Source organism: Danio aesculapii, chromosome 16 (genome assembly GCF_903798145.1).
Source record: "Danio aesculapii chromosome 16, fDanAes4.1, whole genome shotgun sequence".
NCBI lineage: Eukaryota > Metazoa > Chordata > Actinopteri > Cypriniformes > Danionidae > Danio > Danio aesculapii.
In genome coordinates this window covers 9,368,604-9,390,762 of record NC_079450.1, presented here as the reverse complement: position 1 = coordinate 9,390,762, position 22,159 = coordinate 9,368,604, and the positions used below count along the sequence as shown (strand labels likewise).

Sequence of the window (22,159 nt, the reverse complement as noted above, 5' to 3'; positions counted from 1 at the left end):
GGTGACAAAAAAAAAAAAAACGCCTCTGTCGCTTTATCCTTTATACATTTATATACCGTGTCTTACATCTCTGTACAGAAAGAAAACAGCGTCCAGTTACAGTACAGCTTCCTAAAATCAGTCTGAATAATAATAAGCATCAACATTTTCAGGCCAGTACACACACCTTTTCTGAGTGCACTTATTGGGTGACGTCACGACATTCAATTGCAGATTGCAGAAGAGCAGCTGCAGGGCTTTGTGTGGATGAGAAGCGTTTCAAATGCAAATCTGCACACTCCACGAGGACGGCAGATACACAGAGCTCAACTGCTTAATAGGTACAGCCGGCCTGGCCTGATCCAGCAGACAATGATAGTGTGTACTACCGTGTAAGAGCAGTGATGTCAAAATGTAGATTTTGAAATTCCATACTAATGATAGACTGTAAAAAACGCAGGGTTCAACACATAAATCTTAAGAATTGTGTTACTCCCGATTATGTTAACACTGTAAAAAATGCAGGGTTCCACACAATTCATTCATATTGTCTGAACACGAATCAATTAAGTGTATTAAACATAAAAAATTAAGTTGCCCTCCTAAAATCTCAAGAATTGCGTTGCTTCAGCTAATAAAATTTTTTAATACTTTGGAGATGATGACCATATGCAGAATGCCATATTTGCTGGATAAAACATATGCTGGATAAGTTGGCAGTTCATTCTGCTGTGGCGGCCCCTGACCCCGAAAAGAAAATCAATGAATAAATGTTTATACTGCTGTAGCTTTGCGAGTGTAAGGTGCATTACACATAAAATGTATTATTATTTTTATTATTATTAAAATGTACATTGAAGTGAATTTTTTTATATTTTGTTTTTGAATGACATTAAGATATATGCAAATTAAATTAACAATATGGTTATTTTTTAAGTCCGTCTGCTTTTATTTGTTTAACAATAATATTGCTCAATATTATTATAATTTAAAATGCAATTTATTTCTGGGAGTAAAAAAGTTGAATTGTAGGCATTATATTGTAAAATATTATTAATTTAAAAGAGTGTCATATATTTTAAAATTCTATTTATTTCTGTGATGCAAAGCTACATTTTCAGCATCATTAAATGTCAAAAAAAAGGAATGAACTGTAATTATGATAAATAATAACATCATAAAATACATTAAAATATAACAATAAGTATAATATAAAATACTTGAAATAAACAGGAAATAAAAAAACATTGTTTTATTCATAAACAAAAAGGTTATTTTAAATTGTAATATTTTACAATTTTTATGTACTTAATAAACATACCTCTTTGCTCCCAGTTTGTGTGTTTGTATCAGAAAGCACAGCATTATAACATTATACAGCACTATATCATATGTTAAAATATATAAGGAAAAATAAAATAATAAAGATAAAAAAAAAAAAATATATATATATATATATATATATATATATATATATATATATATATATATATATATATATATATATATACAGTTGAAGTCAGAATTACTGAATTACAGTGTTTTGTTTTTTGTTTTTTTTCCCAAATAGTTTTTAACAGAGAAAGATATTTTCACAGTATGTCTGATAATATTTTTTCTTCTGGTGAAAGTCTTATTTCGGCTAATAAAAAACATTTTAAAAAAAATTTATAACCAATTTATTGTCAATATTACTAGCCCCCTTTAGCAACATTTTTGTTTGATTGTCTACAGAACAATCCATCGTTATACAATGACTTGCCTAATTACCATAAATTCCCTAGTTAATCTAATTAACCTAGTTAAACCTTTAAATGTCACTTTAAGCTAATTACTAGTATCTTAAAAAATATCATGGCAAAGATAAAATAAATCAGTTGGTAGAATTGAGTTATTAAAACTATTATGTTTAGAAATGTGTTGGGTTGCAGCTGGAAGGGCATCCGCTTTGTAAAACATATGCCAGAATAGATGGTGGTCCATTCCGCTGTGGCAACCTCTGATAAATCAGGGACTAAGCCGAAGCAAAACTAATGAATGAAAATAAAAGGTGGTTCATTCCATTGTGGTGACCCCTGATAAATCAGGGACTAAGCTGAAGGAAAGTGAGTGAAAATAAAAATTAAATAAATTGTTATCAAACTAAATTAAAGTACATTAAAGTAAAGGTGGTTCATTCCACTGTAGCAACCCCTGATAAATCAGAAACAAAAGCAAATGATAGTAAGTGAAAATAAAATAAAATAAATTGTTGATTTTATTCGTAAGCATATATATGCATTTAGATTTTCTTTGAAGCAGGCTAACAAAAATGTATATGATCATTATATTACAATGTTAGTGTAGTTTTCATTTCACAGCCTCAGAAGACCACAGTAATGCGGTGTTGGTCTGGATCTGGGTCTCACTTTCTAAATTAACATTTACTTTCTATTTTCTGAACATTCATTCAATTTATTTTCAGCTTAGTCCCATTATTAATCTGGGGTCGCAACAGCGAAATGAACCACCAACTTATCCAGCATATGTTTTTCGCAGCGGATGCCCTTCCAGCTGAAACCCATCACTGGAAAAATGATTTAACTCGTGTGGGTCAATTTAAATACATTTTGGGTCACATAAGTCCTAAGAAGAGTAGACAAAAAAAGTATTATATTAAATATTTTGCTGACATAGGTTTCTTTACAAGCACTAGCCATAATGATACTACCAAAAATTCATTCATTTTAAAGATGTGAACACTTTACCGCACAGATGGCTTATTTAATGCCAATGGTGATTTTAAAATATATTATTAATAATAATAATAATAATAATAATAATAATAATAATAATAATAATAATAATAACTATTACTTTCCACAAAGCAGATTTAGTTTTATTTTTATTGTTGCGATTATATTATTATTTTGAATGAAACTAAATTATAAATTACTCTTAAAAATAACTTGGATGCAGTGTCACATACAATAAATACAAAAATAATATAAAATAAATAAAGATATATAAAAATATAAAATAAAAATATACAAAAATATAAAATAAATAAAGATAAATAAATTCCCATACTAATCCACCCTCAAAATTATAATAACATTTTAATTCATTTCATCAGCAGTGCTCAAAAGCAGAAAACGGGGAAAACGTATTTGCTGCCTTCAAACCTGAGAAAATTGTGCCAAAAGGGAAATTATTAAAATGTGATACTTTTGAAGTCCTGCCAATAAAACAAGGCCTTATATCAAAGAATACATTATTTAATTGTCATTAAATATTGGATTTAAATATTTATTGTTGAATTTTACCATTTTTGATGTTTACATACTGTAAAATAGATTGTTTTGAAAGGGCTGATTAGGGGTAAAATATTAACTTTTCATTAAAAGTGAATATTTTGGACTAAATTCAGATTATGCTGTTTGCATTAACAGCCAAAACGATATTAAAAATAAAAAATAAATCCTTCATAAAGTGAATAAATCAAAACATAATATGAAAAAGGCAAAAATATCCATAAGGACACACAAGGGTTAACCCAACTGTACATACAGTACAACAGATCTCAAAGAAATTGTATAACCTAGCATTTATAAAATAAAACCAAGTCCACATATTAAATATAAGTTATTAAGGGTTAATGAACAAACACATTAACAACTAATGTTACAAAAGCTTAAAAATGAAAAGGCTTTATGTATTAACAAAACAAGAAACACTTCTTAATAACTCTTACCTCTCCCTGATGTTATAAAGTGATTCTCTGAGTGGTTTCTTGTGTGTTTGGTGACCTGCTTCATATTTACAGCATGTGATGATGATGATGATGATGATGATGATGAATAACTTCTGTTGTGTCTTGAAAAGAAGAATCAATTATTTCTCCTCTCAGTCCATCATAGAGAGTAACCGGCAGAGACAGGCTGAAGTCTGGAGTCACTGCTGTACTCAAAGAGACACAATAATACACTCTACAACGAGAACTGAAAGCGCGTTAGTGCGAAAAAGACGATCTATTATTGAACTTTTCCTTCCTCTGTACTTGTCGTCAGTGTTCTAGCTTGTCATTGCCTGCAAAACTCTGAAAAAAAACTCGACGCAAAGTCCTGGAGCAAACACCAACTCTCCAATGTTCTACGCTGAGTGACAGATGTTGCAGCAAAAGCTGTGGGCGGGAGGAAGAAGCTGATTGACTAACCATGCTTCACGCTTATTGGCTTACGCGCTTGTTCTTCTAAAGGAACCAATGAGATCATCGCATTTCCTGTCAGGGCGGAGTTTAGCGTCGCATGGAAAAACCATAGTTAAAAAAACTATACGTTGTTTGTAGCTGTGGAATCATGCGTTTATTATTAATACGTTTAACCAGACTGTAAAAATTAAATGGAGTCTTAATTAAGGAATCCCAAATATTAGTCCATTTAACGTTGTTTACATAAAAAACTCCATTGGATGTGCATTATAATGTCGATAAAGCACTATAATTACAAAACATTACGCACATCCGTAGATGTATGTAGCGACAATATGTGTGAAATGGGTCAAAAGTCATTTTAACCATACATATGATGCATGTCTTGTTCCTCAGACTCAACATTGACATAGTCAATATGCTCAGATTTATGCTATTGATACCAAATGTTTTGGGGTATTTGCACATAGACTTTTAATTTGTAGTAAGCCAGCTCAAGTGCTTCAGGTGAACTGTCATGCCATTATAAAATCAACATGATTGAGATTGTTAATGCCTGACTGAGATGCCTTATAAAGCAGGTCTGAGGCCAGACATGAAGCTCTGATTTAAATTACATTGTTCCATGCCATGTTGTTGAAATCAGGAAATTTATTTTACCCCAGTATTTTTAATGGGGTTTCTGCACTAGTCTACTGCTACTGACGGTGCTTGAGTTCAAACGGTCTTTCATCTAGTTTTACGCTTGAACAATTAAATGAATCCTTAAGTCTACTTAACTGATTGTATTTTAATTACATTGAAACCTCGATGGTGTAAAAGGGAATCCTATGAAATTGAAAATACTCACATTAACCTTTTACCAGAAGTTTATCTCTGGTTGAAAACAATCGCCCCTTTCACACAGTGATACCAGTAAATATCTGGAAAATTTCCGGAACAACTTTACCGGTAAATTCATAAAATAGGTGTTCACACAGGCAAGAGCGATCCAGAATTTTTCCAGAATAGACCATTCACACGTCCATTCCAAAACACAGGTAAATTCTGACATCATTAACTAGAAATGAGCTATAAACGGCAGTGCTTGTATTTATAAACAAAGGCAGAAGCGCAATTCGACCCGCAGCTCAATGTTTACACACTTCACTACGTTACGAATTCTGTGGATGGATAAGTATTGGGAACAACTTATATGAAAACATATGGAGGAACATTTTCAGAACATAGAAACGTTTTCTGACTAACATTTAGCAGCAAAATGTGTCTGGAAAAATATTCAAAGGCTTTTATTTACAAAAACCGCGCTGATGTGAATGCGTTTGAGTGTTCCGATTGGCTAAAGTAGACGTCTCACGCCAGCGCATTCTAGATGTGAACGCAATCTTTCCAGCTATTTTCCTTCTGCGTTCACACATTTCCTTCTGTGCACATAGCCCCAAAATTACGTCAGCAAACACTTTTTTTGATTTCGAACTACACCATAAATTACATTCAAACATCAATAACTGGTTTGACTGTGCTTAATTTTCTATAACAAAATATGAATATAACAGAGGCAACTGTTGTTGCAATTGTTGCATATTTTTGGCCTTGAATAAACATTTGTAACTCGATCTGAAAACTATACATCTTAATTATTGCTATTGCATATCTTTACTGTGGCTCGTTAAATCTGTACACCAAAGCAGGCAAAATTTATCAGTGTTGTTTTACACACACACACACGCACGCACGCACACACACACACACACACACAAATGCATTAACAACTCAAAAGTGTTTTAATAACATTAGTCCCTCAATGAAAACTTTTTTTTTCTCAAAAATATCAGACATTCATTTAAATAGTAAGGATGTTAAGTTGTCATTGCATTGATTGTGCAATAAATTAATGTAAGCACTACAAAATGTCATCTTACATTGTGTTCATTTTCAACAAATAAAACAGAACTGTTAACCCTACACATTTTAAACAAAAATAAATCAGCAAAATCACTGTGTAAATTTGTTAAAAGCATTATTTAAACAAATAAAATACTTATGTAATACAGTTTAATGGAACAACTTCCCAGTGAAGATCATTTCTCTTGACCTGCATTTGTAAAACATTCAACATTCTCAATGGTAATATCTCTGTTAGATCTCTTACAAATCAGCTTTTTAACATCTGATTGAGCTTCAATGTGGTATGGAGTCATTTGCAATAAATATGGACCCAAAAATGCATTCTCTAAGGTTTTCCTTGGGGTGAAATGAACGTTTTGTAATATTTCTTCCCCCAAGTCAACATTGAAATAGTTTTATTTGCTGGACCACAAATGCACTGGTCAGACATTCACACGAACCCCCTCCTCAACTGCCTGTGGGGTGGGTGAGTTAATCACGGGTAACATAATCCTATCTAACTGCTTTAGTTTCTGCAACAATAGAGCACCTGTCGTGGACATGAGGTGTGCAGAATGCTTCAGAAAGACACATATGCTCGTCATTGACTCCTGAAACTGTGGGAAATTACAGTACTAGCGTAGGTAGCTGGTTTCTGGTATGTGGGAGATTTAAGCTTGAAAACAAAAGGCAGAAAGGCCTTTATACGCTATCTGAAGGCACCAGGTTTCCTGTGGTGTCCAGCTGCATGCATTTACAGGTGCAGGCCGACACAGGGCACTCACTGTGATCTCTGAAGGAAAGAAACATAAAATAACTGCACATTACTGTACTTCATGCTAAACATTAATGTATAAAAGCATCAAATAAAAGGAGAATGGCTGCAGAAAAAGTTTTTAAGTTTTTAATCATAGGAATTTAATGCATATTAAATTAACATTATTAGAAAAAAGTTAGGAATGTGTTAAAACATGCTACGTATAATGGCTGATTTATACTTCTGCATCAAGCGCAGGCGTATGGTGCAGCGCAGCCTTCGCGCAGTTGCATAGCCCTAACCTCTCAAGAAATGCAACTACATGTCGCAACGACGCATAGCGCAAGCTCTGTGATTTGTCAGTTTGGTAGTGGTGACGAGCGTGGGCGGTGCTGAGAGCCGCGAGCCTGATAGAGCGAGTGTTTATGGGTGCTTTTACACCTGCCTTGTTTAGTTCGGTTTGAATTCATTTTCCCTCTTGGTGCGGTTTGTTTGGGCAGGTGTGAATGTAGCAATCGTACTCGAGTGCGCACCAAAAGCTGACCAAAAAAGCGTACCGAGACCACCTCTTCAAGTAGGTTTCAAACGAACCCTGGAGCAGTTCGTTTGTGGTGAGAATATGATCCGAACTAAAATAGACCCAACCGCAAAAAGCACTGTGCCTTTTTGGACTAATCCAGCTGCTGTAGGCCGATGCGCTGAGCATTAATGAATGTGGAGGAAAAACATTTGTAGACAGCGCTTTACCAATAGAGAGAGAGAGAGAGAGAGAGAGAGAGAGAGAGAGGGAAAAACATTACCTGATGGATCGTTGGTAATATTTCCATAAGATGACCATGTCGCAGTTTAGCTAAAACTAATTCACGCCTCCTCCTGAAGTGACGTGCGATGCATTAAAACACTGTTTTCCAGCCGTAGCCGTGCTTCATTCTCAAAATGTATAGTTTGTCTAAAGTGATCTATACAAACTATATAGTATACTATGAGCAGGGATACAATCAGTCAGCGCAGTCGCCCTTCCATAGTCAAAAGCGACATTTTGTGTCTGCTAGTTTGTTTACTTGCGGGAGTTTCATTGGCATTTTCCCGCACGTGAATTCTGAACAATCGATAAGAAGTTTAGGAAATACGTTCAATAACATCTGGCCAATGAGAGATGTGGATTTTGTCAGATGACTGCATTTTGGTTCTTTTCAACTGGTTCGGAGCAAAGCAATCAGTGTGATGTGAAAAGGACCCAAGACGGCAGAAAATGCTACAATGTATTATTTGTTGCCTTTGGTCTGGACCAAATTAACTGAACTGCAGATGTGAAAGCACCCTATAAGCGTTAAGTGCCGCAAAGGAGCTCCAGGTGGCAGCTTTTGTTTTGTGTTTACCTTATGATTAAAGTTTCTGCACATCCGCCGGTTCCCGCCTCTGAATGAGCGATTTTGAGCCACATGTACATTAATGTAGCGTTCAGAAAAGAAAAAACACCCACGAAGAAATACGCAGTGTTGCCAACTATTTTCAATGAAAAGGCGCTAAGCTCTGCCCGAAAAATCGCTAAATGTTGCTAGATTACATCATACGTCAATTTGCATATTACTGACGTCATCACGTTCTACCGTTTCTGTTTGTTTAACAGCCTATGATCAATAAAGGGGTTTTATATTTGCGCTATGCTTTATATTTGCATGTCAATTTAACTAAATTTATTGCTGTTTGAATACAGTATATCAATATAGATGTGTAGTGTAGTGAATTTGCAGTAATCTCTCAGCTGTAATAAACTCAGACAAGTTCTGAAACTCTCACTTAAATATCTGTGATTGTGAACAAGAAAAGACTAAATGGTCAACTTAAATTGTTAAAATAAAGGAGAAGCAGATCGGTTTGACTGTGGAAATGGAAATACCTCACACTTCCGGTGCTAAATCATTTGCCATCGGTTCACAGAGGAGTGACCTGCTCTCAGGTTGCAGGGGAGAGAGACTGCTGTACGAGGACTCTCAGTGCTCTGAGGTGGGGGAGGGGCCGAAGGCATCACCCGCAGCTCGTTGAGAAGAGTAGGGACGGTACAGTATGGACACATAAGAGTCTATAAAAATCTCCAGTAACACACAAAAAAGTCGCTAGATTTGTCACTAGTCGCTTTTTTGAAAATCTGTCGCAAAAGTTGGCAACACTGGAAACACGACACAGAGGAACATAAAAACCTACTGCCAGCTAGCGTTTCGGAAGTGTTTTTGCAGAGAAGCACAAACAGCACACAGAAGTATAAATGCACGACAACGTGCAAGGCAGGCGTCATGGGTCACGGCGATCACTCGACGCAGAATTATAAATCAGCCTTGTAAAAATGTAAAAAAACTTACTAGCAATTTATTAAAGGGTACCTGTTTTACCCCTTTTTCAAGATTTAAGAAAAGTATTTTGTGTATCCAGAATGTGTCTGTAAAGTTTCAGCTCAAAACACCCATCAGTTTATTTATTATAACTTTCAGAAGTTTGTAATTTTCAGCTCTAAGCACCTTGTGGCTGTTTTTATTGCAAATGAGCTAGTTCTCCCCGCCCACCGTTACAACGGTCAGAGTGTGTCTCTGTCTCCTGCTGCGTCAGATAAACAGCAGTGACAGACATGAAGGAAGCAGATCTCGCATAATGTTTGTGAGAAATACTACAGCAAGACTTTTACCAATGATTATTTTATGTGTTTGTTGTGGAGTTAATTCAAGCCTTTCTGCAACGATGATTCACACACTGTTCACGAACAAAGTTCACAAACACACAGCGTGTGCATTTAACTTTGCACTGTTTTTGCATGTGAATGTGACAGGATACACGTTAATATCCACTGCTTCCAATCTGTTATGTTAGTGTACAAAAGAAACCCGATTTAACGTCAACAAACCAGGATTGAAGCGTCTTCTATAATTGTTCTGACACGTGGCTGTGGTGATGAAGTAAAGATGGTAAAATCGCTGTATCATTACAAACATGCACTGATTTACAGCGAGCTCAAAAGATCTTGTAATCCCAGTTGTTTTGTGCACATCCTGCCTTGTGGATATGTAAATACACATTGCTATGACGACATGTTAATATGCGCCTGTCAATCAATTTGGTGGGCGGGGAAACTGCACTCCTACGTCAGGTTACGGTGGGCCTCAAAACGGCAGGGATTTGGATCTTATTTTAATGTCAGTTTAAAAAAAGAGGCTTATTGTGTTTATATCACCCCAATATGACTGTGGACACACTATACCTAGACACAGTCCAAACAGATATTTGTGAATATAGCCCTTACCTGAACCAGCTAAGCATGTGACCCGCGTGGCCACCATGTCGGCAGTTGTGACACCAGGTAAACCAGTTATTAAACTGCGCTAGTTTTTTGTCTCGTGTAAGATCAGCTTTCTCGTCTGCTTTTCCTGTGCCTGATAAGATGGATGAAATTAGTCTCACAATGAATATTATATTATAGTATTACAGATATAGTATCATTATAGTACATTATAGTATCAAACAGCACTTTAAATGACCCATCAGTCACCTGGGCAGCTGGACACAGGGGTGCCCATGTTCATTAAGCAGAGGGCACAGCGTGGGAGTGGTTTACGACAGCCTGGGCAACTGGTGACCTTTGATTTAGTGGGTGAACCGCTGACCCCGTACTGGCTGAACCCACGGCCCTGATGTGGCATCGCTGAGCAGCTGTATGATATAGACTTCCCACAGAAATTGCAGCTGACAAACACCTGCACGGATGCAACAGAATGAGAACAAATGGAATGGAAAAGGTCAACAAAAATTGATTATGATATGACATGTAAATGTTTCTTGAGCAGCAAATCAGAATATTAAAATGATTTCTGAATTATTTTGTCAATGTAGACTAAAGTATTATGTGATGATGCTGAAAATTCAGCTTTGCATTAGAGATGCATTCATTCATTCATTCATTCATTTTCCTTCAGCTTGGTCCCTTTATTCATCAGGGGTCGACACAGCGGAGTGAACCGCCAACATATATCCAGCATACGTTTACACAGCGGATGCCCTTCCAGCTGCAGCCCAGTACTGAGAAATACCCATACACCCTCATTCACACACACACTACGGCCAATTTAGTTGATTTAATTCACCTATAGTGCATGTCTTTGGACTGTGGGGGAAACCGGAGCACCCGTAAGAAACCCATGCCAACATGAGGAGAACATGCAAACTCCACACAGAAATGCCAACTGACCCAGCCGGGACTCGAACCAGCGACCTTCATTCTGTGCTGAGCCACTGTGCTACCCAGATATGTTCATATATATTCAAATAGGAAATGCTTTTACAATATTACTGCTTTACTGTATTTTTTCATTTAAACTAGAAATAAAAGATGAATTGATATTACTATAAGACCGATAATAATTAACCCTGAAGGCCTCTTTTAGGGTCACACTTGGCTCCAAACTGACCGTAGTCTTTAAATGAAACTTCTCTGGAAAATTAATAAAACACATTTTGCTTAATATATTTGTATTATTTTTTTATATGATTCTGAATTTTGAGCGGATTTTAAGATACTATTTGGAATACTTCTGCAATTTACAGTAATAAAATAATTAACCCTACTGTGAATTTTGTATTATTTTTTTCAAATATTTTTAAACTGCTTAACTATAATTTCTCCAAAATTGCTTGACAAGATTACAATTAAATTTCATATTAGGAATCACCAATAAAATTAAACAACAACTTTATCTTTAGTTTCATTTCTAAATGTTCAAATTGCAAAAAATCTGCAGAAACTCACAACTGTTCCTGGCCCCTCCCCCCGAGAATCATCATTCCATAGCGATCGATGATTGGTTACTGTATTAGAAGGCGGGAATTCATTCGCCACATTGACTGTTACACTGGTCCCCATTCAAAACTATACGAGTGACACATCTTGTGTATTCTATGCAAATTTTTAATAACTAATTTTTTTGCCTTTGCCATGATGATGAAACCTAATAGTTTACTAGTTATTTTGCAAGATACTAGTATTCAGCTTAAAGTGCAATATAAAGGATTAACTAGGTTAACTAGGCAAGGTTAATTAAGCAAGTCATTGTACAATGATTAGTTCTGTAGTCATTTGAAAAAATATCTATATTCTTAGGGGGTTAATAATACAAAAAAATAAAATGTCTTTAGAAGTAAAATAAAATGTTATTTAACATACACATACATACACATACACATATACAGTTAAAGTCAGAATTATTAGCCCCCCTTTGAATTTTTTTTTTTCTTTTTTAATGTTTCCCAAATGATGTTTAACAGAGCAAGGAAATTTTCACAGTATGTCTGATAATATTTTTTCTTCTGGAGAAAGTCTTATTTGTTTTATTTCGGCTAGAATAAAAGCAGTTTCACATTTTTTAACAACCATTTTAAGGTCAAAATTATTAGCCCCATTAAGTAATTTTTTTTTGGACTGTCTACAGAACAAACCGTCATTATACAATAACTTGCCTAATTACCCTAACCTGCCTAGTTAACCTAATTAACCTAGTTAAGCCTTTAAATGTCACTTTAAACTGTATAGAAGTGTCTTGAAAAATATCTAGTCAAATATTATGTACTGTCATCATGGCAAAGATAAAATAAATCAGTTGTTAGAAATGAGTTATTAAAACTATTATGTTTAGAAATGTGTTGAAAAACAATCTTCACTCGGTTAAACAGAAATTGGGGAAAAAAATAAATAAACAGGGGAGCTAATACTTCAGGGGGGCTAATAATTCTGACTTCAACTGTACATAAATATAGCCCTTTTTAAAGTACGAACAGTGCCATCTGGAGGTTTTATTATGACCCACCAAGTGTCATTCCATTCATTTTTGATCCCTTATGCTAACAAAAACAAACTTGGTCAGTGTTTATATCTGCCTTATATACTTGGAACAACTATCAGAAAGAAACGTGATGCTAGCCTGTGCAAGTGGTTTTGAGCTGGGATCCAGTTTGCTTCTATGAATATCAAATTCCGCCCGTTTATGCCAGAACCTCCAGGCATCCAACAGATTACGATAGTTCTCGATCCAACACTGCACCCGAGGGTCCTTCAACACCTCTCCTGGAGAACCCTAAAAAACAACAAACACCACATCAACATATTAGAACGAAGGACAAGATATTGAAGGATCAATCCCATAAAATTGATTCACCCATATACATAAAAAATGTAAACTGTCTGAAATATACAACAGAGGTGTAGATTATAATAAAACAAAAATAATAGTGAAATAACAAGCACTAAATCCAATTGGAAATCAGTCTGATATTATCTCACTAAGGTTTGATTGTAAAAATTGTATAGTTTTTTCTGCTGGTACCATTTATTTTGGCTGTGATATATTCCAAACCAATAATATCCAGCTTGTAGAACTTTTAAGTAAGTTCAATTGGAGTAGATGGATCCAGTCATAGTTCCAGGATCATTTTTTTGCAGGTGCAGTTAGAACAACAACAGAAAGAATCTTCTGAGACTGAGATGAACTGAGAGTAATGGGTCACTTTGGATGGAGTTCTCATAAGTTCTGTTGTTAAGTATCATGCCCCTTAGAAAATTCCAGTTTTCAATATCAGGTATAAGTTACATTTTACAATATATTCAATATACTTTATCTGCCTCTAATGGAAGAATAGCTGCCTTGGTAAGAAAAAGAAACTTTGAATAACATTAAAATCATCAAAGTGACCACACTCTTCTGAACTGTAATGTATATAATACTAAACATCCATCCAACTATAGTGTGATCAGAGAGCAGATCGTTTATTTTCATGTAACTTTTTCCTCATGTAGTGTTTCTGGACATTTGCTGACCTTAAGCATGCAGAAGCTGGCCGTCTGTACATCTCCTGTTCGGTCTACGTAACTCTCCATGAGGTCGACTCCGTCTTTGGTCAGTCCTGTCAGCAGGATTCCCTCCAGGTTACCAGCCTCCTTCATCTCATTGGTCAGTTTGTCTATGTAACGAGGCAGCTTCAGGGAAAGAACAAAGTGCATTACATACCGCACAGTGATTTGATGAAAGTATGGGTGAACGGGTCTTACCTGAGCGTCATTTAGAAACATGCATGCAAAGGCCACTCTGTCCCTGACCGCCACACGACTCTCATACTGCAGAACAGAAAACCTCATCATATTACTTTTTCACTTGAGGAAGACAACACACTGACATACTAATCAATCTTATTATGTTAGCATTATATTGAATCATACTAGCAGCTAGCAAGCCCATATTAGAAACATATGCTAACCATTTGCTAAATACCAGAATGAAATTTATGCTAAATAATGTTAACAACATGCTAAAATCATGCTAGCAATGTGAAACATCATGGAAGAAACATCCTACCAACAAAACAACAGGCTAGCAATGCAAAATCATGACTGGTGTTATCAAAAAGCATTCTAAAATAAATTATTCTAACATTATGTTGTAAATCATGCTAAAACATGCTAGCAACATTCTAGAATCTAAACCATTTTAACAACATGCTAGCAATGCTAAATAATGATTAGCAAAAAACACACTAAAATACTACCAACATGGTAAACCGTGCTAAATACCAAATACACATGGTGCTAAGTCAAAGCAGAAACATGTTGTCACATGTTAAATCCTGCTATCGATGTTAATTCATGTTAACATGTTAATACCATACTAGCAATGCACAAAAGCATTTTAGCAAACATGCTAAATCGTGCTAAATCATGTTAAAACATGCTAAATATTCCAGAAATATACCAAGCACTGCTTTGAACTTGCAAAATCATCTTTAAAACATGTTAAAATATGTTAGCAATGTTCTAAATTATGATAGAAAAATGTTAGACAAGCTAAAACCTTCAACCTAGTGAGTATCATTTAATTATTCCAGAAAAATACCAAACACTGCTATGAACTTGCAAAATCATCTTAAAAACACGCTAAAAAACATGTTAGCAACGTGCTAAATTATGATAGAAAAATGCTACAAACATGCTAAAACCTTTAATCTAGTGAGTATTATTTAATTATTCCAGAGACATACCAAGCACTGCTATTAACTTGCAAAATTATCTTAACAACATGCTAAAAACATGCTGGCAATGTACTAAATTATGAAAGAAAAATGCTACAAATATGGTAAAACCTTAAATCTAGTGTGTTTTATTTAAATATTTCAGAAACATGCCAAGCACTGCTATTAACATGCAAAATTATATTAAAAACTTACTAAAAAACATGTTAGCAACATGCTGGCAATGTACTAAATTATGATAGAAAAAATGCTACAAGCATGCTAAAACCTTCAATCTATTGTGTATCATTTCATTATTCCAGAAACATGCCAAGCACTGATATTAACTTGCTAAATTATCTAAACAACATGCTAAAAACATGCAAGCAATGTGCTAAAGTATGATAGAAAAAAATGCTACAAACATGCTAAAACCTTCAATCTACTGTGTATCATTTAATTATTCCAGAAACATGCCAAGCACTGCTATTAACTTGCAAAATTATCTAAACAACATGCTAAAAACATGCTAGCAATGTGTTAAATTATGACAGAAAAACAAATGCTACAAACAGCCTAAAACCTTTAATCTAGTGTGTTTTATTTAATTATTCCAGAAACATGCCAAGCACTGCTTTGAACTTGCAAAATTATCTTAAAAACATGCTTAAAACATGTTTGCAATGTGTTAAATTATGATAGAAAAATGCTACAAACATACTAAAACATTTCATCTAGTGTGTATCATTTAATTATTCCAGAAACATCCCAAGCACTGCTATTAACTTGCAAAATTATCTTAAAAACATGCTTAAAACATGTTTGCAATGTGTTAAATTATGATAGAAAAATGCTACAAACATGCTAAAACATTCAGCCTAATGTGTATCATTTAAGTATTCCAGAAACATGCCAAGCACTTCTATGAACTTGAAAATCATCTTAAAAACATGCTAAAAAACATGTTAGCAATGTGATAATTATGATAAAAAAACGCTACAAACATGCTAAAACCTTCAACTTAGTGTGTATCATTTAACTATTCCAGAAACATGCCAAACACTGCTATAAACTTGCAAAATTACCTTAAAAACATGTTAGCAATGTGCTAATTTACGATAGAAAATGCTAAAAACATGCAAAATCCTTCAATCTTGCGTGAATAATTTTACCACGCTAAAAACAACAATTTAGCCATGTTAAATCATGCTAGTAAACATATAATAAACAGTGTTACCAGCATAATGGCAAATAATGGCAAGATATTAAATACTTAAAGATGTTAAATTAAGTTAGTAATGAACTTAACTTAATTAACTTTCTCCAACTTGTCCAGTTAAAAAATTTACCTCAATATTCAGTAGTTTATAACAATATAATAGCATATTTTATATTGAACGCAACATTGAACATTCATTTAAGCACAGTACTTTAGTCTAGTGTTGTATTAACATACCAATACGCCATCATAGGCCCCAGGTTCACTGGTGAGAAAGGCAAACATGATGCACAGGTAGGGTTTCTTCAGCTGGAGTCTGAGAGAGCTGCACATCTCTCTCCACAACGAGTTCTTCTCATCGGTGTAGCCAGACAGAGCCATAGCCACCACGTTCAGATTCAGATCGCCTGATGCCAGAGAAAGAAAGAAAAAAATACAAACAACAGTGATGAAGATCAAACCATGTAATTAGGCCTGTAATATTTTATAATATTTTATTATTAGAGATATTTAATATTATTATAGTAATTTTGGCAATTTAATAATCAGGGAATGGAATCAGAATGTGAAAACATACAGTTGAAGTGAGAATTACTAGCTCCCCAGATTTTTTCCCCAATTTCTGTTTAGCGGAGAGCAGATTTTCTCAACACATTTTTAAACACAATAGTTTTAATAACTCATTTCTAATAACTGATTTATTTTATCTTTGCCATGATGACAGTAAATAATATTTGACTAGATATTTTTCAAGACACTTCTATACAGCTTAAAGTGACATTTAAAGGCTTAACTAGGTTAATTAGATTAATTAACTAAGCAGGTTAGAGTAATTAGGCAAGTTATTATTGTTTAACAATGGTTTGTTCTGTAGACAGTCGAAAAAAGAAATAGCTTAAAAAGGCAAATAATTTTGACCCTAAAATGATTTTAAAAAAATTAAAAATGCTTTTATTCTTGCCGAAATAAAACAAATAAGACTTTATCCAGAAATAAAAATATTATCAGTCATACTGTGAAAATTTCCTCGCTCTGTTCAATATAATTAGGGAAACATTTAAAAAATAATAATAATAAAATCAAAGGGGGGCTAATAATTCTGACTTCAACTATATTTCCTAAACTACACGCATTAAAGCCAGTTCCTTGAGGGCTGCAGCTCAGTGTGTTTAACCCTAATTAAACACACCTGATCAAACTAATTAAGTCCTTCAGGCTTGTTTGAAACCTACAGGTAAGTGTGTTGAAGAAGGGTTGGAACTAAACAGTGCAGAGCTGTGGCCCTCCAGGAACTGGCTTTGACACCTGTGTCCTAAACAAATAAATCATCACCATAAAAAAAATAAATAAATGCAAGGTAACAAGAACTAGAAAAAGTAACATTTTTAATAAAGTTGTTTTAGACTAATTACTACACTACTTTAGAGTAAATACTATAGTGTTTTTAACCATACTGATACTGACACCTCCAACAGAGATTGAATGAGATGACAGAGGCTGTGCAATCAGCGAAAATGTTGCTAACTGCTAACAATGGTTATTATATGTATACTGTATGTGCGATGTGTATTGCATAACCAAAAATTACTGCAGTCATGTCCATCTATTGAGCAATAAGTCAATATATTGATTATTTTGACAGGCCTACGTGTAATGCTCAAAGACATGGCGGACAACTCAAGAATATTAAATCATAAAGCTCATGACAGTACAATTAGAAAAAGAGGAGGATAAGCATAGTGTTTCAAAGGTTAAAAGGTATGAGTTGCAAAGTTACATCTAACCATATCATAAGATTTCCTGAACCATGTCTTTTGAACAGATGAGAGAGTACGTAAAAGTACTAAAAGTGTACCTACAGCATAGGTTTCAAGCTCAATTCCTGGAGGGCTGCAGCTCTGCACAGTTTTGCTCCAACCCTAATTAAACACAGCTGATCTAGTAGTGTCTAGTATTAGTTGGATCAGCTGTGTTTAATTACGGTTGGAGCAAAACTGTGCAGAGCTGCGGCCCTCCAGGAATTGACTTTGAGACCTATGACCTACAGGCAACTGAATAATGGTGTCCTAAGTTTTGATCGAACATAAGGATATGGTCAATTATGAAAACGGTCATTTATGGACCATTGTGTGATATTTAAAGCATTTCTGGTGAATGAATTTTGGAACTTGAATTTTGGTTGGAGAATTGACTGCAAAACATTGCCAGACATGCCAAATCCCCAAAGTCAATAAAAAATGTATGCAGTGTGGGAAATAACGATTTCTAAAGGTGCCGTTGACTTGAAATTTTCCCCGGATGTTGGTAACAACCAAAGAAATCCATATATGAAAAGAAAACAAAACTAATTAGTTTATAAATTAAGATATGCGTAATAAAATTAAATGACACAGGGAAAAAGTATTGAACACATGAAGAAAGGGAAGTGTAGAAAGGCAGTGAAAGCCCGGAAATCTCTCAGTAGTTATTCAGCAACCCTCTGCCCTTCTTCAGTGTAAATTAATATTAGCTGCTTCAGTCTAACATCTACATTAGCAGGATGACGAAGATAAAAACCAGGGTGGACATTTCAGCAAGACAATGATCCAAAACACAGCCAAGGAAACTCTCAAATGCTTTCAGAGAAAGAAAATCAAGTTGTGAAATGGCCCAGCCAATCACCTGACTTGAATTTAATTGAAATTGACAGAACAGATTTAATAGACGAGAGTCACAGAACCATCAAGATGTTTACACTCTGTTGAAGTCTGTGAAAAAGTCACACCTGAGCAATGCAGGAGACTTCATTCTCTATATGAGAGGCGTCTTTAAGCTGTCATCCCCAAAAAAGCCTTTTATGTTAAGTATTAAACACATTTCAGTAGTTCAGCACTTTCTCCTTCTGTCATTTATTATCTCCTTCATTGTTATTACACACAACTCATTTCCAGATTTGTTTTGTTCATTTTTATGCTTGTATTGTTTGGGTTTTTACCAAAATCTGGTTCATTTCCATGTCAACATCTGTGGAAATATTATTTCCAGGTAAAAGCATGACATGTTCAACACTTATTTTCCCTGCTGTACAAGCATTATTTTTAGATAAATTGATACAATTTGTGTTGTTACTCAAAATTGATTTATTAACATTTCTGTTAATGCAAAATGTACTCGCAATTCTAGAATCGCCCATAAGCTTCTATCACTGCCTGCAGAACAGCATTAAACAATCTGCAAAACTGCTCACTTTGTGTTCCAAGGAACAAAGAACATCATATGCCATTTAGGTGAACGGAGCGCTAACAAAGCACAACGCAGAGACAAAAGCCTTGTGGCTGTAGGTGTGAAGAACTACACCCTTTATAAAGATCATATCTGTTTTCCAAACTGAGGCTAAACAAATCATGCTTAAAACCCAAACAACAGGCAATAGTACATAAGCAAACAGTCCCATATGCCATATGCATCTGCAGCTTCAGGGTATTTTAATATTAAAGAACTGTCATTGTGTAATATAAGCCATGTTTTTGTTATTTCCTTAAGTACACGATAAACGCTTTTGATTGCAAACAAGCAGCTGTCGGTGTTCACCCTCAGTCTAGCCTAGGTTTCAGAAGAAAGCACACATTAACATTACACACATGCAAAACAAAAAGCAATTACAATGTGTATGACATTAAAATGATGCCAACTTGAAGATATTTTTAAAAAGTCTATGCTTTTTTTATTTATGAAAGCTTTTATAATTAATTAAATTCTGTATTATAGTATTATTGAAAAAAAATATAAAAATGACCAAAAAAACTAACATTTAAAAATGTTTTTAAACACTTTTTGAAAAACTATTACTGCAGTTATATAACATTGTTAATGCCTTGATGCTTTTTTTTCACCTATTAAACACTATTCTGCAGAATTGCAGTTAAAAAAATTATAATTTTGTGCTTTACATTAATGACAACTGCGCAGAACAATGCTAAAAAGGGGAAAAATGTATTTTGAGTTATGGTATGTCATAATTGAATTTATTTTATATATATATATATATATATATATATATATATATATATATATATATATATATATATATATATATATATATATATATATAATTTATATATATATAATTTATATATATATATTATTTATTTTTTTCTAGGGGTGTAACAGATCACGGTTGATCCCAACCCACAGTTCAGAACGCATGTAATCCGCGGATTATTAACCTTTTTTGAACTTTTAGGTTAATCCAACATTTATAACAATTGCAGAGAGATCCCCTCCTGCACATTTCAAATTACGAGTGTAAAAAGCATTTTGGCTTCCCTGTAAAATATAATGATGACAAAAAAAGTTGTGGTGTGACGTAAATGCTTTCTTAGGTTATTAATTAAAGGTGTTTTCTGTTACTGTTTGTTTAGCCTGCATTAATGTTTTCAGTGTAAAGCTGCACAATTAAACATTAAAATATCGTGGTCTCAATTCAAACCCGCACAACATGAAAGATGCAATAATGATTTGTATGTGTTTATTAATCCTTCAAAGCGCTGCATTCAAATCTGTTTGATCAAGAGAGGTTCAGTTTTTACACTTTTTTTTCACTTAGTTACAAACAATTAAATAAGACAGAAGTACTGGGAGAAGAATTTATAGTTCAGACATACACACTGATATTTATGGTGAAGATTAAAATCACTGTTGGAACTTGACGCTGGTGAATGTTGTAGCAATTACATTGTGTAACCAATGGGTGGCAGCAAACAACTATCCAATGTCAAAAACAACCATTATTTCACTAAAAGATCAAAAAATTATCAAAAATAATCAAAAATGTTTCAAAAATGATTCACCTATAATGAAACAGAGTTTTAAGTGTGAATTGTTGAATTATTAATTTAAAATTAATATGATATGTTGTACAGTGTTAGATTTCTACATCAAAAAGACGTCAAAGAGCGGAACTGGTCTGAAGCGCAGCCTGCTTGCGTTGGCCATTTGGATTTGTCTGTGATTTAAGTATTTTCATGAATAGTATTTTATAGTTTGTAGTATTTTTTTTAATTGGGAATTCATATTGTGTGTTAATAATGCCTTCACTTTTACGTCTCTTTCCTGCTCTAAGTAATTCAATTCAATTGATTTTTCATTGTTTTTTTCTTCATCTAAACACATTTAACTCTGTCATAACTGCAGTATTTACACTCCTCCATAAACTGTATAGCATATGTGACTGTATGCGCAAAAAAATAATATTGAATGTTGTTCTCTATCCATGATGGAACTAGCAGGCATTTGATAGACTTGTCCCTCATGCTTCATTTCTGTCGTCTGTTAAGGTAAGCGGGTTGTGTGCATGCGTGCAATACACTTATTTAAATATGTCTTATGATAATACTACATTTCCGCTACATTCATTGTTCCATGGCGGGGTGCCACGCCAAAATTCATCTTGCCACGGCTACATTACACCTTCTCATTCAAAACATTACATTTCTTTTATAGCGGGTGATAATCGCACCAAAACTTATTAACGGGTAAGTGAATTATAACCGTGTGAACTTTTCTGTAACCGACCGTTGTACTGCTCTGTGTCATTTGTGCTGACTGACTGACTGACAGGTGCGTGATGCGTGAGGCCAGCAAACATGACGTATAGCCGTTTCACTTTACTTCAGGATGCATTTATACCACTCTGTAGGTCTATTGGAGACATTCATAAATATTCCTAGCAAATCTAATAAATGTTGGAGACATATTCGTTACATAAACGCACTAAATCACACTTCAGCAGCTTTTATTTGAGAGCGCACAAGACGATCTGCACTCAGTGTTGCCAGATGATGCTGACTGTTTCCAGCCCAAAAGCTGTCGAGATCACAAGCGTTTATACACTGTTCTAAGCATATATATGCAAAGAACGGGGGCTATGGCATCTCTTTGGGAGATCAAAACAGGTTTATGAGGGCAGATTGGGGCTGGCGGGCACGCCGTTGCAAAACCGCCCAAATTTTCACTACCCGCCTGTCACTTTTTACCCGCAAAAATAAATTGAAAACCGCCCAACCTGGCAACACTGTCTGCGCTTGAGTAGCACATATTTGAGGGCGTGCAA

At 34.5% G+C, this 22,159-nt stretch overlaps 2 protein-coding genes across 2 annotated transcripts in view; both read right to left on the bottom strand.

The window, feature by feature from the left end:
* Positions 1-4,106, bottom strand: part of LOC130243548 (glucocorticoid-induced transcript 1 protein) — a 31,035-nt gene extending 26,929 nt beyond the window's left edge. The window contains exon 1 of the mRNA XM_056475758.1: positions 3,713-4,106. Coding sequence (XP_056331733.1) covers positions 3,713-3,776 — 64 coding nt within the window. The 5' untranslated portion in view covers positions 3,777-4,106. The remainder of the gene's footprint in view (positions 1-3,712) is intronic.
* A 1,827-nt stretch (positions 4,107-5,933) lies between these two features.
* The window catches only part of mios (missing oocyte, meiosis regulator, homolog (Drosophila)), a 31,037-nt gene continuing 14,811 nt past the window's right edge, over positions 5,934-22,159 (bottom strand). Inside the window, exons 5-11 of the mRNA XM_056475598.1 lie at positions 16,306-16,475; positions 13,897-13,962; positions 13,666-13,824; positions 12,773-12,925; positions 10,351-10,555; positions 10,105-10,234; positions 5,934-6,848 (exon numbers count right to left, since the gene is read on the bottom strand). Of these exons, the coding sequence (XP_056331573.1) occupies positions 6,758-6,848; positions 10,105-10,234; positions 10,351-10,555; positions 12,773-12,925; positions 13,666-13,824; positions 13,897-13,962; positions 16,306-16,475 (974 nt within the window). The 3' untranslated portion in view covers positions 5,934-6,757. The remainder of the gene's footprint in view (positions 6,849-10,104; positions 10,235-10,350; positions 10,556-12,772; positions 12,926-13,665; positions 13,825-13,896; positions 13,963-16,305; positions 16,476-22,159) is intronic.